The 18,858-nt window shown below is 38.4% G+C and overlaps 1 protein-coding gene across 4 annotated transcripts in view; it reads right to left on the reverse strand.

The window, feature by feature from the left end:
* Positions 1–18: 18 nt before the first annotated feature.
* LOC110115937 (COBW domain-containing protein 1) overlaps positions 19–18,858 on the reverse strand; it is a 24,838-nt gene continuing 5,998 nt past the window's right edge. The window contains exons 2-9 of one of the 4 annotated variants that reach the window (XM_020849350.2): positions 18,021–18,238; positions 17,004–17,118; positions 13,533–13,622; positions 13,176–13,364; positions 12,972–13,091; positions 9,404–9,514; positions 623–704; positions 19–544 (exon numbers count right to left, since the gene is read on the reverse strand). In XM_020849350.2, the coding sequence (XP_020705009.1) occupies positions 489–544; positions 623–704; positions 9,404–9,514; positions 12,972–13,091; positions 13,176–13,364; positions 13,533–13,622; positions 17,004–17,118; positions 18,021–18,238 (981 nt within the window). In that variant the 3' untranslated portion in view covers positions 19–488. Of the gene's footprint in view, positions 545–622; positions 705–8,929; positions 9,303–9,403; positions 9,515–12,971; positions 13,092–13,175; positions 13,365–13,532; positions 13,623–17,003; positions 17,119–18,020; positions 18,239–18,858 lie in introns of those variants that run through there. The other 3 variants (XR_003700845.1, XM_020849352.2, XM_020849351.2) reach the window with 3 other exon arrangements.

The raw sequence follows: 18,858 nt of genomic DNA on the forward strand, positions 1-18,858 counted from the left end.
GCATGGTTTTGAAAGACATAACTAATCAATCCAAAATCACATTTCACTAATCTCAAAACTAATCCAAAATTTATAAAATCCATTTGGTCATATTGATGTCAGAATATCTTAACCTAAATAAGTAAATATTTTCCATTATTCACCTTACAGGTCATGAACCGATATCTAACTTCTTTAAAATGGGTAAAAAAATGTATGCTTCTCAGGTCAGCTTACCAAAAAGCTGTTTTTTTTGTTATAACAGTCCTATAACGGATCCTAACAGGCCTTAAGATGGGCAAATTATTAGGTCCGGACACCTGACAGAAATTCATCCGGATTTCTCTCTGTCTACAGTGAAGGCGCAGCTGCTACGGAACCTGCGCTTTCACTGTAGACATAAATAAATCCGTATGATTTTCTCTGTCAGGTGTCTGGACCTAATAATTTCTCCTTCAGATGAGGTTGCAAGCTGTGCAAGTGGCTGAACATTAAGGATGCCAGTATAATTATAATATGCAGGACTTGAAAGAATTTCTCAGAACAGTCTCATCCAGATCGCGTCCTGCAGAAATTTTCGGGTTAAGAAGATCAATTATATAAGTTGAATTAGAATGAAAGCAATTTCAGTTCTGAGGCATGCCTATGAAGACAATCTTGTTCATCTTTTGCTCTGTCACACGCCATCGCCGAGCAGGAACAACCTCGTATATTTCTCTCACTGCCTAGGAAGGAGTAAGAGGCACGATCCTCAAATTAGAGAAATAACAGATAAGCATGCCAATAACAACATGATTTTCTGTTAGGAAATCCTTGAAGATTTCAAGTAAAACCTAACAAGAGAGATGAGAACAGCAAATCGCTCCTCGAATTCAATGGGAAAATCAGCAAATAACATGTTTATTGATGAAAACAAAATTAACGGAAGAAACAAAGCAAGATACAATTGATCCTCAATTCGAGGGAGGATCGTTATCTCCCAATCCCTAGACAAATCTAATGCCCAAGACACCAACTACAAGAACTCCGAAATCAGCCACAAAACCCTAAACATCTCTTCCTATTTAATACATTAATTCAAAACTCCTAATTCAAATATTCCCTCCAACCCTAGCTGCCCCCCTCTGCTTACTTAATTTGCTTCCTAGTGGGATCCACTAGTCTTGGACGGCATCAAGGGGCGGTTTGTCCGCCTCTTGTATATCAAAGCCGGCCCTCCTTGGGCCGGCTGGGTCGGTTCAATGAGAACCGGCCTAACATTTTCCAGTGTTGAGGAATGGAGATTGCATGCATAAAAGAAGAATAAACTTTCTCCTAATTCCATTTTTATGACTTCTGTATTATATAATCTTTAGACTCAAAATCACATCATTATTAAGCTCATCACCAATATGAAAAGTATCTAAAGATTGGAATTTGTAAAAATTTTAAAATAGTTTGATCTTTCATCGACCGTGTGAAATAAGTAATGATGATTGGATTACATATTGAAATCCTATTAACATACTAAATTTTGTCCATATATTTTTCATCAAATACACTCGTAATATAATCACTGAATGTATTTAATTTCAAGACATTTGAAAGTCTCTATGCTTTAATCATTTTCTCAGGTATTGCTGGACTTCACAGTTGAAATAACTTTTATGTGAGAAATTAATGATAAAATAATCTTAAAAATTCTTGAAATCATAAATGAGAATGTTTAATCATGCCAACAAATATTCACATTAAAACCAGCGAGAAAACCCGAGTAAAAGTCCTAAGATTTGTAAATTCGATCATGCGCGGAGTAATGCGCAATTCATGTTATAAATGGCAAGATTTCACAAAAAAAGATCTGAAATATGCACTAAACAAAGTCTACTGGACCACTTTGAGCATTCATAAGACCACGCAACAAAATCTAAAAGATTTCCAACACTGGTAAGCAAGAAAGACAAAGCCTTATAAAAGTTTAGAATGCATTAGGACTAAAGCTTTACAAATTGAAAATCACGGGACCTTATTTCATCGAACTACTAGTAGTGTAATGGATTCTTATCTTTTAGAATTTCCTTATTGTGAATGCACATAATATCATCTCACTAGATATATCTACTCCGTTTGTTTTTGAAGTTATTATAGATGATGATATTATGTCCATTGTTAAAAAAAATGTCCATTGTTGGTAATGGATATTTTAGATAACTTAAACAATTTCATGACAAACCCACTTATGATGACTTATAGATTACTTTGTAGGAAGCATAATTATTATGCCTAGACTAGGCAAACATCAAATGCTTAATTCATTGAAACCAAGTTTTTTTCTAGCCGGGTATATTTATCGGAAATCTAATAGTAAACACTCTTTGAAAGCATATAAAAACAAAATGAACTTCAAGAGTAGCATTGTATTTTCCTTTAGTTCATATTTTAATTTTCAATTTTTTATTAAAACACTCCTATAATGTTGATCCTTCCAAGAAAGGGTTGTATTCACCAATACTTTAATTTCCTATTTAGATTTGGTTAAATATCAAAAAGGTCCCAATTCAATCAATATCATGAAAAGTTCTCAAGTGTTTTGGGTTTCTTTTTATAATTTAATTTTCTAATTGTTGGTTCACACCACCCAACCTACTTTGTCCATGTGCTATAGTGGTTTCTATATTATACTATCGTGCAACTTTCCTTATATGGATTAAGACACGTGCTGCAATCCTAAAAGAACTTTGGCAAGGAAATTGCTAAATAGTATAATATTGAAGCCACAGAAGAAAGCCACTAATTGCTACAGTCCCTAAGCTACAGAAGAAAACTCCCAGTTACTCTCAAAGCTGCAAAAGGAATCTCTATTTGTTACAATCGCAGAAGCATGGCCATGCAGGTTTCAACGTACAAAGAGCTTGTCATCTCCTTTAGGTTTCCTTTTAAGAATATTATAAACCGGAAATATAAGGAAAACAAAATTTTGATTCGTACCATTTGATGCTAGGAGAATTAGAGCTTGGGATTTTTTACAAGGACCAAGTGGATTCAAAGGAAATTTTTATTTTGGGCCCTCATGGGCTATACATATTATCCATGAGGCATGAAAACTTATTGATCATTTAGTGAAATAAAAATTTTTGTTAAATTCGATATTTGTTTGTATGATGTTGGATGTGAATTCTTTGAAACCTCTTGATGACTAGTTCCAAGAGTGAGTCTCCTAGCAACAGCATGAAGCTTGAATATCCATTTGGTAATTTATATCCTTGTTCTTGCTACTAATTTGCTTAGGGGCCCATGTGCCTACTAACTGACACGCGTGTAAATCTTGATCTTTGCAGAAATTTTATATTTTCTTCATTATTTTTCTTTTAAGAATTCATATTTTGTTGACTATTACATTATTATTTGGAATGAAAGATGCCTGTTTATTGTTATTGTATCAAACAAGCAACCTTTGCTAGCCTTAAGAGTTGGTAACCTGCAGAATTTGTTATTTGTGTGCTTTCATTGTGCATCTCATCTTAAGTTGAATTAATAAATCCTACACCTTTAAGTGTCCTACATCAGCTTCCAACTTGCAAGAAGGCACTTCAATAGTTAGTTCAATTCGTAAATTTACAACAACTAGAACGATTTTCAATGCATTGGACACAATGGCCTAAATGGTTGGCTGTGCGGTTGGGCATAGGAGCTTGACATAGTGGCGATGATGATGATGATGCATAAACTCCTTCCATGTTTTTTTTCCTTGTAGTTCTTATCCTTTGTTTATCCTTGCTATTGTCAATACTGAACTAAGAAGCAAAATATTTGAGAGCATAAACAGGAGTCAAAAGACTTAGAGAGAAAGGACTGTGGAGACAAGCCAAGAAGAAGGCTGAGAGAGTCACGGACCAGGACAGAGCCGGGATGGAGTAGAAACAGAGAAAATGAATTGTATTCTATTATATTAAAAAGAGATGTACAGGACTCCTTTAAATAGACAAGCTAAGGTAAAATGGAAATAAGTGACAGGTACATGATAACAATAGAATGTACATGCTAACATCCTCCCGCAAATTAAGCATTATGACTGTGAATGGTTAATTTGGATCGAAGCTCGTTGAAACGGGCTGTAGAGAATGACTTGGTTAGTATGTCGGCAACTTGATCTTTGGAAGGTATGTGCTTGATGATGATGCTTCCGGTATTGATGTGCTGCCGGATGAAGTGATAATCGATTTCGATGTGCTTCATCCGAGCTTGGAAGACAGGATTCTTTGCGAGAGCGATGGCCGAGACATTGTCGCAATGGATCGGCGTAGGAGATCTTTGTTCAATGTTTAGTTCTGAGGCTAAGCGACGTTGCCAGATAACGTCCGAGGTCGCGGGAGAGAGAGAGAGAGACCGGTACTCGACCTCGGCGGAGGATTTGGCCACGGTTGCCTGTTTCTTGACTGACCAAGAAATCAGGTTTGGGCCCAGGAAAGAGCAGAACCCGGATATCGATTTTCGGTCCGTGTGGTCGGAGGCCCAATCAGCGTCAGTATATGTTTGAAGTTGTAAGTCGCCGGTTGTAATCGGCAGACCATAAGAGATAGTGCCTTTAATGTAGCGGAGCAAGCGTTTGAGCGCTTCATAATCTTGGATGGTTGGATGTTGCATGTGTTGACAAACATGATTTGTCGCAAATGCTATGTTCGGTCGCGTAATAGACAAGTATTGGAGCGAGCCGGCAAGACGGCGGTAGAGAGATGGGTCATGAAATGGTTGGATGTTGCTCGGTTGATCTTTGGAATTAGGTGTGATTGGCGTTGGTGAGGCTTTGCAATCCGTGAACCCGACGTCATTGAGTAGCTTACTGGCATAGTGCGCCTGGGTGAGAAAGTAGCCTTGGTTCGTTTTCTGAACTTGTATCCCAAGGAAAAGTGAAATATGCACAAGTTGCTTGAGGGAAAAGGCCAAGTGTAAGTCTTTAAGTAGTGATTGAATCATAGTTGGATCATTGCCTGTGACAAGAAGATCGTCAACATAGATTAAGAAAAATATTTGGATTTGATTTTTAGTGAAGATGAGTAAGGAGGGGTCGGAACGACTGAACCGGAATCCTTTTGTCTGTAGAAAGTCTGTGAGCTTTTGGAACCATTGTCGGGGAGCCTGTTTGACTCCGTAAAGAGACTTGTGCAGCTTGCAAACCGAATGCGGTGATTGAGGATCAATGAAACCGAGGGGTTGGCGCATGTAGATGTCGTCGGGGAGATCACCGTGTAGGAAAGCGTTGGAGACATCTAGTTGAAGAATTTGCCATTGACGGTTGAGAACTAGGGTGAGTAGAATCCGAATAGTTGTCATCTTTGCAACCGGGTTGAACGTTTAGTTGTAGTTTTCGCCGTGTTTTTGAGTATAGCCTAAGGCTACAAGATGAACCTTGTAACGTTCCACATGTCCAGTTGGAAGAGTTTTGGTTTTGAATGTCCACTTACAGCCAAGTATGTGTTTGTCCGACGGTGGAGGTACAAGTGTCCACGTCTTTTGTTGTTAAAGAGCATGAAATTAGGCCTCCATTGCGGTGCGCCAGTGGGGGAAGTGACGAGCCTGAGTATAGGTAGCGGGCGTGTAGGGAGGTATAGGATTGCTGAGGAGAGAATAGAGAGGATTGGGCTTAGAAATACCTGATTTGGATCTAGTCTGCATGGGGTGAGGCGGACGGACTTGTTGAGAGGGAATGGGTTGAGGGTGAGGAGAATTGCAGGATGAGGGATTTGGATTAATGTGTGGGATGATGGGAGTATTGGTAGGATTGTTAGTGTGAGAGTTGAGGTTTTTGTTCACGAGTTGAGAGAACTGTTGCACGGTAGACGGTGGGACAAGAAACAGAGGAGACGTGATGTGTTTGGTAGGAGGTTAAGTGGTTTGAGGTTTTGAATGATAGGGGCATTCGTTTTCATAGAACGCAGCGTGGTGAGAGATGTGGATTTTGTGTGTGTGAAGGTTATAGCACTTGTATCCTTTATGATTGGAGGAGTAGCCGAGAAAAACACAGTCTAGGGAACGCGGAGAGAATTTGTTCGCGGCGTAAGGTTTTAGCCAAGGATAGCAGAGGCATCCAAAGACACGGAGATGATTGTAGGAAGGAGTTTTGTGATAGAGAAGTTGGTAGGGAGAATTGGGAAAGATGGATTTGGTGGGTAGACGATTAATAAGGTGGATTGCGGTGGAGACCGCTTCTGACTAGAATTGAGTGGGGAGGTTGGAAGCATGCAAAAGAGTGCGGGTTAAGTCAAGAACGTGACGATGCTTACGCTCAGCTATCCCATTTTGTTCAAGTGTGTGCGGACAGCTCAACTGGTGATGAATGCCGTGATCCTGAAGATAGGAGGTGAAGTTGGTGCTCGTAAATTCGCCGCCCCCGTCAGATTGAAAAATTTTAGGAGTTTTATTAAATTGAGTGGAAAGTAATTTGCAAAGATTTTTGAAGTTAGAGAACGTTTCCTTCTTAGTATGCATGAAGTAAATCCAAGAAAAACGCGTGAAATCATCCGTAAAAATGACGTAGTAGCGAAAACCATTTAGCGAAGGATTCGAAGCCGGTCCCCACACGTCCGAGTGAATAAGATCAAACGGTGAAGTGGTAACCGAACTTCTTTCATTAAAATTGAGCTTATGGCTCTTGGCCACATTACAAGATTTACACAAGAATGGAGTAGAGGGGGTGTAAGGAAGAGACATAATCTTTGCAAGATTGGAGAGGAGCCTGCTATTCGAATGTCCGAGACGCGTGTGCCACAGAGTGGAGGAGTTCGGGATGGCTTGAAGAGCGACTGGTGGACCGTCCGGCGGCGTGTGTATGTGGTACAGGCCATTACGAAGACGGCCACGGAGAAGCAAATGGTGATCCTGAGAGTCCTTCATTTCAAAACCATTAGCGTCGAAAGTAATTGAAATGGAGTTATCAGTTGTTAATTTTGAAACGGAGAGAAGATTTGCGTTAGAGAAGGGACATGTAAGAGATTACTTAATCAAAGCTTACGGGGGGTATCCGACAATGGAAGCAGACCTTGGCGAGATTGCTGGATAGGTAAGGACGAGACGTTGGCAACAGAGACAGTATCATGACCTTGATAAGCCGACGGATGTTGAAGGTTGGTGCTATCCGACGTGAGGTGAGTTGAAGCACCTGTGTCAAGTATCCAATCTTGAGTTGGATAAGTTGTTGGTTGCGCGAGCATAGCCCGTGGTTGGTAAGGAATGGTCGGTGCGTATTTGAAATTCCAGCAGTGCCAGCAATTAATCGCTATGTGACCAGTTTTGCCACAGATTTGGCATGTCGATCTTTAAGTACTAGCGGTAGAGGCGGGCTGCGACGTTGGAGTCTGAGATGGTGGGTAAGAAGTGTTGTTCTTGTTCTTGTTCTTGGAGAAGCGTTTTTGAGTTCTACCACGTTGTTGATTGTAAGAAGTGGCGTAAAAAGCGGTTTGATCAGTAGCGGTGTCTTTGAGATGTTCTTGATTGATGTGGATTTCTTCACTGCACAAAAGGGAGTACAAGGAATCCAGATCAGCGAGAAGAGAAGAGGTCCGAATATATGTCTTGAAGCAATTATAAGTGGCCGGGAGGCCATTTAGAATATAGTGAACGATGTCTACAGGATCTATTTTGGACCCGGATGCCGCGATGTTGTCCACGATGTGCTTGACTTGCGTGAGATATTGTTGCATAGATAGGTTATTCATTTGTATATGATGTAGTTCGTTCTTGAGTTGGATAACTCGAGAGCGGCTAGTCGGCTGTAGGCGGCGTTCGAGAGTCGTCCAAACTTCTTGAGCGGTGGTGGCGGTGATGACGTAGGGAAGAATTGATGGCGAAATCATTGCGAAGAGCGCAGAGATTAAGTTGATGTCGACGAGCATCCATGCGGCGTAGGCTTGAGATTTGTCGTTTGGCGGCTGCGGAGTGTTGCCGGAGAGATGGCCGGCGTAGTTGTTGGCGGAGACTTGTTGGAGAATTTGAATTCTCCAGATAGCATGGTTGTCTATGGTGAGAGGGTGAGGTATGAAGTTATTGATATTGAAGATGAGAAATTTTAGAGGAGCCGGAATGATGAGGTCGGTGGTGTTGTTTCCGGCAAGAATGGAGAAAGATGGAGGGAGGGAGGAAGAGGAATCTTGATCCCCCATTTAGGCTCTTGATACCATGTGGAGACAAGCCAAGAAGAAGGCTGAGAGAGTCACGGACCAGGACAGAACCGGGACGGAGTAGAAACAGAGAAAAGGAATTGTATTCTATTATATTAAAAAGAGATGTACAGGACTCCTTTAAATAGCAAGCTAAGGTAAAATGGAAATAAGTGGCAGGTACAGTATAACAATAGAATGTACATGCTAACAAGGACAACTTTAAGTAATATTCCCTTTTGATCAACCTTGTTGTACTTCGGAGTGCGGCTCAACTTCCTATCCCACCCTCCTTGATCTGCTACTAACATCACCCATAAACCACAGGATAAATTTTTTTCTTATTTAATTTTGAAATTGTTTCGTTAAATTCTTGCAACATATTTTAAATTTTAAATGTTAAAAAAAACTGAGAATATTTAACTAAGAAACATGGATTTCTCATGGCGCCTTCTAATAGGAAATACTTGAGTTCGCAAGTAACCCTAAGGTAATACTTGAGTTCGCAAGCAATCCTAACCCAAATCGGAGATCCAACAGAGACAAAGTTGCTGTCCAGAACAGAAAAACAGCAGATTTCTGCTGTTTACAGCAGAAAAACAACACTAATCCAGGGAAAATCTGAGAGAAAACTCAAAGAAAAGCTTGTATACCACTAGACGATAAATAAAATAGCAAATATACAATTGATCCTCAATTCGAGAGGAGGATCGATCTCTCCCAAATCTCTGGCAACGCCAAGAGCCCAAAGAAAACCTAAATCTAAGAGATCTCAAATTTCAGCCAAATTCAAGATGATCAAACCCTAGGAAAAACAAATATTTAATGCATACAAATAAAAAGGAAAACCCTAAACAGTCCCTACATTCAAATTTCTCTCTTAAAACCCCCAAAAATCCTTCCTAAAATGCTCTGTTTGAACGCTAGGCCCGCCCGATCTCCGCAGGAGGCGGAGATCCCTGCCGGTCCCGTGCGGGCCGGCTGGACCGGTCAAGTGGACCGGTCTAACACCTTCCTTTTTTTCTTTCTCTCTCCTCTCATGTCAGTCAAAATGTAATATCATAGATCTTGGCATAATTAACACGTTCAAAGCGGGCAATTTTTGAATGTATATGCTTTCCGCTAACAGGATAGAACCGGTACTTGCTATAAACCCTTCAACAAAGTACGAAAAAGCAAAACAATCTTCTCCTAAAATATAATAACACGGAAAAAATAAGTATTAAAACAAGGGCAATTGAATCTAGTATAACTATCATTAAATTACTTTGACAACAGTAAGAGTGCAAAACCTGTAAGGTATGAAGTTGATTAGAATCATGGACATTTAGAACTCCTTTACACCGATACACATCCATATGAGATTTCTTTTCCCAAAGAAGATCCTCCAGCCATAGCCGCACCTGTTCAAACAAAAGGTAAATTATTCTAAGTGGGATAGGAATTCACACGACAAAAAAATTGAGAACATGATCAAATTTGTCCCTCAACTTTTTTGTGAGGAATCAAAATAGTCTTCAACTCTTTTGAGTGACCAATTTAGTCCATCAACTCTTTAAAATGGGACATCTTTAGTCCTAATATTCAATATTGGAGTTAATGGTATTAAATATAAAGTATATTTTGATCATTTTTTAATTAAATATTTATTAAATGTAATTTTCAATTAATTATTAATTTTCTAAAAAGTTTTTATCAAACATTTGAAATTAAAACTAAAATTGTTATTTAATATATCATCAAAAAGTCATCTTGATCAAGCATGAATCTTGAGGCAAATTTGCATTGGAAACTTCCGAAATTAAATTTGGGGCCATCCAAACTCCAATTTCAGCAAACTTATAATCAAACTGACAACCCAACGACATCAAATTTGATCCAATCCGAGCCCAAATGGGTCTAAATCGAGGGCCCGAAGCACATTTAGAAGGTTCAAAGCATAAATTGGATGACCAAATGATATCCAAATGCTACATGCTTAAAGTCGAATCGAGAAGCCCGACAAGAAAAATCCAACGAGCACAAGATCACTGAATTTTGATATCATTAAGACACTTAAATACTCAACAAACAGTCCATGATCAAGGGAGTCGATATCTATTCGAAACACACTCAACGTGCCCTTGATCTTCTCCCCATTTATTGGTCATCACACTCTCAGAAAACTAGAAATAAACCCCTCATTCTTCACTGAGGGGAGAGAAAGCAAGAGAAAGAAGAGGAGGAGAAGAGAAATTTGGGAACTCTCTTGGCACCAAACTCCTCGACAACCGCCCAGCCACCGACAATCGTCGAACTTTCACCCAGCCATCTACCGTCGCCGGACTTCTATCTGATAGCCATCGTACTACCACTATCTGACTTTTGCCCAACCGTCATCATTCACACAAAGTTTGTTATGCAACCGACCTAGGAGGGGCCGGCTGGACCGGTCCTCTTCTACTCCAGGCGGGCCAAGAGGGGCGGAAACCAGATCACGAGGGGGGCGGGGCAGCCTTTGTGGGCCCAAGCACTTAATGTAATGAGCTTTAGGAGGGAAAATTTGAATCAAGGAGCTGTTTAGGGATTTTGAATTAATCCTTTTTGCTTTAATTAGGAGTTAGGGTGGGAGTTAGGGGTTCATCTTGAATTTGAATGAGATTTGAAATCTAGGGTTTGCTTGTGTTGGGCTCTTGACATTGTCAAAGATTAGGAGAGCTGTTCTTCCTCTCGAATTGAAGAACATTGTATCTTTTCCAGTTTTTCTTGCATCTACTATTGAAATCAAATATTTTGGAGTGATTTCTCCCTAGATTTCTCTCAATTTTCACTGTTTTAGCCACTGCTCTTGCTGTTTTCCTACTGTAAACAGCAATTTTCTTCGTGTTTTACTTCAGATTTGGCTAAAAAATACTTGTTTTCAAGTATTTCCTATCTGGTATCAGAGAATCGATTTGGGACCGTTGGCAGCTGGATTTCTGAAATTCAACGTTAGATTTGTCTCAATTGGAAGAACTCTCAATTTCTAAGAAGGAACTATGGCTGGAAGAAAAGTTGAGGTCTTGGAAGGGGAGCTAGGGCAATTGAAGACAGATTTCGAAGAGAAGATCTCAGATTTTCAAAATCAATTTTCATCAATCCATCAGAAGATGGATAGAAGATTTGACGTGCTAGAAGAATTAATGAAAAAAATAATTGAAGAAAAGCAACACCATCACCATCTGAAACCGTCGGCGGCCATGGAAGGGGAGGAAACCCTAACCCGTCTAGGGGTAAGGAAAATCCAGAAGTGGAAGTTTTAGAGGGAGATGATGGGATGCCTCCGCTAGAACCGCTTTCGAGGGAGGAGTTGAGTAGGGGATACGACAAACGGGAGACTGATTTTGTCGGAAGAATGGAAGAATTTCATCGCCAAGGTGCTGAATTTGAAAGAATCCAACGTCGATGTGCTGATTTTGAAGGGGGAAGGGAGGAATTTCATCATCGAGGTGCTGAATTCGAAAGAATTTAGTGTCTAGGGGCTGATTTTGAAGGAAGAAGGGAGGAACTTCATCGTCGAGGTGCTGAATTTGAAGGAATTCAGCGTCGAGGTGATGATTTTGAAGGAAGAATGGGAGAGTATGAAGAGGGGTTCGAGTATAATCGTCGGAGGGATGATCGGGACACTTGGGGAGCTCTTCCCCTTCGAGGAATGGGAGGTTATGGAGGATACCGGGGAAATGGAGGAGATCCGAAGGTGAGGAAGCTGAAGATGTCCATCTTTGAGGGTGAGGATGTCCATGGGTGGATTTATAAGGTGGAGCGATATTTTGTTGTCAATGGGCTAACGGAGGAGGAGAAATTGACAGCGGCGGGAATGTGCTTGGAGGGAAAAGCCTTAGCCTGGTATCAATGGCGTGACAGACGGGAGCATATCCGGAGCTGGCGGGAGTTCAAAGAATGCTTATTAGAGCGTTTCAGAGCCGATGGGGGAGGAGACTTCTATGAGCAATTCTTTTCCCTTACCCAGGAGGGCACGGTGGCAGATTATATCTCGCTAGTAGGCTGGATCATATCTCGGAGTCAGCCCTAGAAGGAAATTTCATGAAGGGGCTAGAACCGGAGATTTTGTCAGCGTTGTATTCTCTTAAGAGTCAAATTCTTGTTTAAATCTAATAATAAAAGGTTATTTCTAATATTTATAACCAAGATTTTTAGGCCTACCTCTACCTCTCTTAACAGATCATTTCTAATATTTCTTCAACTTTAAATTAAAAAAAATATATATTGAAGGAAACATAAAACTAAGAAAGCAAAAAAAAGGAAGCATAGTGGAACTACTCAATTAATTCCAATCAAAGTGGCCGGCCATGCATAATTTTAATTGAAACTACAATGATTAAAAAATGAGCATTTCAACTCTAAGGCCTATCCTATGGTTGGAGATTTAAAAGTTGAATATTCAAAATGTCAAAATTCAAAATTTTGAGTTTCAATCATTAATTATCATTACAATTTAAATACTTGCCATATTAAGGCTATTTCTATCATAAATGAATGATGAAATTTCTTGACCCTTGATTCCATTTTGAAACTTTGACCTTGATCATATGATTGGGACATTCTAGTCCTTAATTTGAGTTTGGGCTCTTGATCTTAATCTAGTGATGGAACCATCATGATGATATTTTTGATGTTATGCATCACCTGATGTCACGTGCAAGAATACATAAAGGTGATTAATATATTATAGAAGGAAACTATGAAGTAATATGAACATAAAGGACGAAAAAAAAATCAGAACGTTAACAGGATGCCACAAAGATTACTATGCAAGCACAGGTATAGCTATAGACGTTTGAAACCTATACTGATATAGCTAGTTGGATTTTAAGACAATACCTTGTTTAAATCAACAGGCAGCTCTTCATAAATGCATAAAGTTCGCACACTGTAGTCATGACGGCTGCTACCAGGAGCTGTTTTACTATCTTCCAATAAAGCCTCCAAATGAGCCAAATGCTGATAACGAGAAAACCCAAATAATTAGTTGTGATTCGACATGAAGTATGATAGCACTGCCATAGATTGAATGCGTTCGCTAACATTAGCACCATAGGCCTTTCGGTCCAATATCTCATGTAAATCAATTTGGCAACGAACAGCTTGAAGGACACTAGCAAGGGAGTTGATGCTGAGAATTTCTTTTTGTAAATCCTCCAAACCATCTGTGATCAAATCTCCGCCTTTATTTTCCAGAACAAACAAGTCAACTTTATTTAGAATCACAACATCCTGCAAGCAAAAACAAAGATATGTAAGCCAATTACTCTAAAGACCATGATCACACAAAAAGTTATCAGCTGCTATAGATATGACATAGAAAACCAGGAAAGCTGTGTCACAGATTCAAACATTGCAACAGTAATGTTAAAATTTTGCAGCAAAGATGGAGAAAGATACCGCAAATGCAATCTGAAGAAAAGCTTCAGGAAATGAAGCGGAATCACGATATTCTTGAAGTTGCAATCGTATGTTTTTTGCATCCACAACCTATATGAGTAGCAAAAATATGGTTAATCTGAAGAACCAAAGAAATTTAAGAGCAAAAATGTGCAAGCATCATAACATTACTAACATTAAGTACTGAAATGTTGACAAACAATGCTGATTCAACGCGATGCAACTACATTTACCAAAACGAGCAATGTAAGTAAACAGAATAATGGAGAAGACAGGCTAGCATCCCAATGCAGAGGTGATGCAGGCAAAGTTATCAAATTTTATTTCATCATGGATATTTAAGCACTCAAATTTTATCAAGGACATTCGCATTAACAGTTTGTTGGAAATTTATTAAAATTTTGCTTTTTTTACACCATCCATAAATAGATGTACTTTAAGGTACGGAAGACAAGTTAAAGATGAATAAAATTATTATTATATGAATGAGAATACTCTTTAATGGAAATATGAACGTGTATATTTGCTAAAGAGCGTTTTAATTATCCTGGTGAGTTAAGTTTATTGTTGCAGGTTGTTTCAAGTCAGACACGGATTCTCTCAGTTGTTTCTGATTCCTCGTTCAACAAATTGCTTCCTTGTTTTTCCTCTCCCAGTTTTACACCATCACGCAGGATTGATCCTTTCTGCCCCCCGTCTCTGACTATAGTAGCAGTTGTCCCTGTCGTCTTGCAGTATTGACTACAGTAGCTACTGCCGCTAATTTGGACTTTTTGTGATTCACATGTTATTCTTGCCACCTCTTGGGAAGTATCGTTGTCATGTGCTTCACATTTCTTTTGATTCAATTGCTCCTTGATTCCTTTTGACACTTTTCTATTGTAGCTAAGTTAACTGCACTATTTTCTCACTCGATTTTGGAACTATAAAAAGGATCGGCTGGTTGTTACCTACAATTCTACCTTGGGATAGAACCTGAAGTTGCTGTTTTTTTGGGTAGGATTGAAAACTTATCTCGCTGAAACTTGGCTATACTAAATTGAAACTTCCAATTTTATGCTAGCTTTTGCAAGATTTTGTGAAATTAATATTTATAAATAGAGGAAAAGATCAAAATGATCTCAAATTACATAAAAATCCTAATTTAGTCCCCAAACTCCCTAAATAGGAACCAAAATGGTCGTGCCAACCAAACTAATGAAAATTGTAGTTAATTTTATTTAAAATGGTGATCTTTTTAAAATATTTTTTCTTGAATTATCTAGTAAATAAAATTTTCTGGCGAACTTATTTCCTACTGTCAACAACTAATCTCACGTAAAAATAAGAGCGGATTGAGATGGTGCATAGGGTATCTTCACTCGGCTCCTCTTCATCGGTGTGCCATTGTTGTGGGGGAATCTTCATTTTCTCCTGCTTGTCACTTTTACTAGGGGAAGCTTCATCAACAGCCTTATGCGTGTGTCGCCCAAAAGAGGTAGTTTCATCATTGCTCTCTCTTTAATCCTGCGCAATCGTCCTGCTCGTCGCTTACTAAGGGGAAGCTACACTAACTATTTATTTCATGACCGCCTCTCCATCTCGGCTAAGGTATACATAATAACAAAAATTAATAAATAAATTCCACAAATGCCCTAAGAGTTACGCATGCTTTGTGAGTTCTCTGTTGATCCAAATGATTTTCAATTAATTTTTACCTCCAATTTGAATGGCAAGACCATTTTGGTCCTTGTTAAAGAATATGGGGGCTAAATTAGCCCTTTTCTATAATCACTAATCTACGACAATTTTGTCTTTCACAAATAATCAGGGAATCATTTTAATTATTTTTCTCCTTTATAAATTGGATACCCAAAGAATTCTGGAATAAAACCTTCATTTCCTTTCAAATTTATATCTGTGTCATCGGATGTCGATTCTATGAGTGCAATGTACGATTTGACAATAACATCCCAGGGATGCTTCTCCTTTAACAACTTGAGGGTTGTATCTTCAAATTGGTGACTTAATCTTATTCTTTCATTAAAATAGGCTTGTGAGTGTGATTAATTGGTCAAGGATGTTACATATTTTTTTATTTTATGGCATCAAAATTTTCATTGTATCAAAACATTAATTGACATGGAATTTGGTATTCAACCTCAGATTTCAAGTGGATGTTTATAGAACTGGGGTAAACTTCAAATTAGTCTACTGTTTATGAAACTATTGTTCATTGTGAATAGTCAAGCTTTTGTTCATGTGAATAATAATTTCACTTGAAATACTTTTTTTTTTCTTAGAGCATTTGGATCTTCTCTGTTCTCCAACAACCCTCCACAGAAATAAACAAATCTCCACTTCATCGCCTAAATATTCTCCACAACCTCCATTTCAAATTTAAATCAAAAATAACGTTCTCGACAATCCAAGCCAAGAACCTCCAATACCTCATCAAGCCACCTCTCAAAATGTAAAGGACTCGACAATCCAAGCCAACAACCTCCAACGCCTCATCAAGCCACCTCTCAAAATCTAAAGGACTCTCAACACCAAATCTGCTCCCTTTTTAGCCTACACATGCATACCAAAGCACATGAAAAATGTATCTTTTCCAACGAAAGCATTTCCGATACTTCCATAAAAAGGTGAACAATAGCCGGATCTCTAAAAAAAGGAAATTTGAGAAAGAAAATCAGATAAGCCATCAAATGTCTTCGAAACGAACATATTTTGAATGCTAGTTATAATTCACTAGTTAAGAAATTTGGGTCAGGGAGGAGATCACCTTTTAAGAATTTTTTTTTTTCAATAGTAACCACTCTTACACTATTTCTTCGAAATAAGCTTGCTAATATTCCTTCAAGATCATGCTGCCCTCTAGCCTGCAAACCACTTGATCCATAGTTGATTTAGTATGATATATGCTTTGGCTGTATTATCACTGCCACTTGGAAATCGAGTGTTATATATTTGAGATAATTGATGCATGCAAAAATTCTGAATTTTTATCTCAATAATGATATTTGTCTTTTTATTTTACTTTAGCTAATTTGTCCTTTTAATTTTACTTTAGGTAATTTGTCCTTAAGTTTGTTCATTCTTGTACACCTATAAATAGATGTATTTTGGAGAATGTACGATGGCTTATAGCATAAATTAAATTCTTTTTGTGGATATGAAGACCGCCCTTCATCTATAATGGGATTTTTTTTTTTTTTTTTTCAGTAGCGAGAAACGAAACCCTTTGTAAAGTCTTTTAGTTCAGGTATGATGGTTGCTTACTTATCACTGTTCTTAATACTTCTTATTTATTTCTATCAATATTTCATATTTTTCAGCTTGTGCTATTATCTTTTTTATTTCTGTCACAGTCCCTATACCAAGAACTAACCAAGAAGACACACAGATAGCAACCACCTTTTAAATGGATTTTCGAGACAACTCACCATAATAAACGAGCCTGGAAGCAATAACAGAATAAAAACTTACTGTAATAATAGAGTCCAGTCTCACAGCTGATTCCAGTTGATCGTCCAACCAAAGGACAGATGCAAGAGGTGCAGGATCAGCCAATCCTGTTGTCTCTAACAATATATGATCAATTCTGCAGCAAATAAGAAACAATGATAATATAACCAAATCATACATGGAAGATGATTAACTCAGAAGAATGTGAGAAAAATTTAGCTGCAATAAGACAGTTGCAATTGAACACCCACCCTCACAGATGATGGTGGGGTGGGAGTGGGGGTTGAACAGTTAAGTTATTACTAAGTTTGATAGAAAATACAAGTAGACAGGCATCTTATAATATGCAAGTCCAAACTTACAATAGAGAAAGTAAAAACTCAAAAGTGTCGGTAATTATTTTCATTGAATAAGTTGGGGAAAAGTTCGGATAAAAAACTACCAACTGGGCCTTCTAAGAAAAAAAATAAAAAGGAGACTTTTAGAGCTCTCTGAAAATGTTTCATAAAAGGCTGCTAAGGAGTTATTGGGAAAAAAAAATAAGATCGTCTGTCAGTTCAATAAAAGCAGGGAAAAAAACACAAATAAAAGCAGAAACATTAATGAAACGATAGGTAAAGAAACATTACTAGTCATGGTTAGTATGATATGGTTTGAATTTTACTCAAAGATTCTTCGATGTCAACACCAAGAACGAAGAGAAATATTTATAATGGATAGGAAATAGAAGTTTACATGAAAACTTTGACTTCAAACTTTAACTGTGTCAGCCTCCGTTATAGAAGAAATGGAATGATGGTACCATCCAATTTATACTTCCATAAAGACATGTTAGTCTGATAAATGCAAATATATCTGTATCTAATCAAGAAATGTCATTAGCTACTAAAACAATGGTACTGTCTTTCATGAGTAAGGGTATCCATCTTGGATGCACCAAACCACCAAAGCCAACCGCAAATTACATCCCAATCATACGTGAAACAATAAAAAAGGCATAAGAAATGATCTTACTTTCAGAGAACTTTAGATGCTAACCTGTCTTTCCGCTGCACTAGTTGCTCCAGTGCTTGGACAAGACTATGCTTTACAGAGCAACAAACACATCCATTTGCCAGCTCCACCCATTCCTCAACAAGTGCTCCACCATCACCTTCATTTATCATTGCCCTCTCTACTCCGATCTCCTCACCAAATTCATTTAGTATAACTGCAATTCTCTTCCCATGTTGTCCATTTATGATGCTATTAATCAACTGAAAATAAAAAATTCAAACAATCATAAGCAATTGCAAGCTCCTTCAAAGATAGGAAATCAAAATGATTTAAAAATAGATTAAAAATTTTTCATAAAGCAAATTTAGTGTGCTCATGCTTTGCACAAAATTTCAAAAATGTCAAAAACTCAATAAAGAAACACCTAAATCTTAAAAGAACTGGGGACAATTTTTTGCTAGGACATCCAAGCTTAGAGTGCGAGACTCAAAGTCGTTAGATTTATTTTGAAATAAGTGTAATACATGAGAAATTTGCAATGCTTTCATCTCAAAATAAATCTAACGGTTTCGAGACCCATCCTGATAAAAATTTGATCAGGATATCCTGAAATGTAAAACAATGACTAAAATATTAGATAGTTCATCATACTGAAACTAGTATGTTAGACCGGCCCAGGATGGGCCGGTTGGACCGGTCCAGCAGGGACAGGTCCGCGTCTACGCGAGACGGACGCGAGGGAGCCCGCCTGGGCGGAAACGGCTCTGCCGTGAGCCGTGAATTTTAGGAGGGAAATTTTGAACGTGAAAGGCTGTTTTAGGAAGTTTATGATTGTCCTTTATGATTAATTTTGTATAATTAGGAGTTTGGGGGGAATTAG

This window comes from Dendrobium catenatum, unplaced genomic scaffold (assembly GCF_001605985.2).
Source record: "Dendrobium catenatum unplaced genomic scaffold, ASM160598v2 fragScaff_scaffold_621, whole genome shotgun sequence".
Taxonomy (NCBI): Eukaryota; Viridiplantae; Streptophyta; class Magnoliopsida; order Asparagales; family Orchidaceae; genus Dendrobium; species Dendrobium catenatum.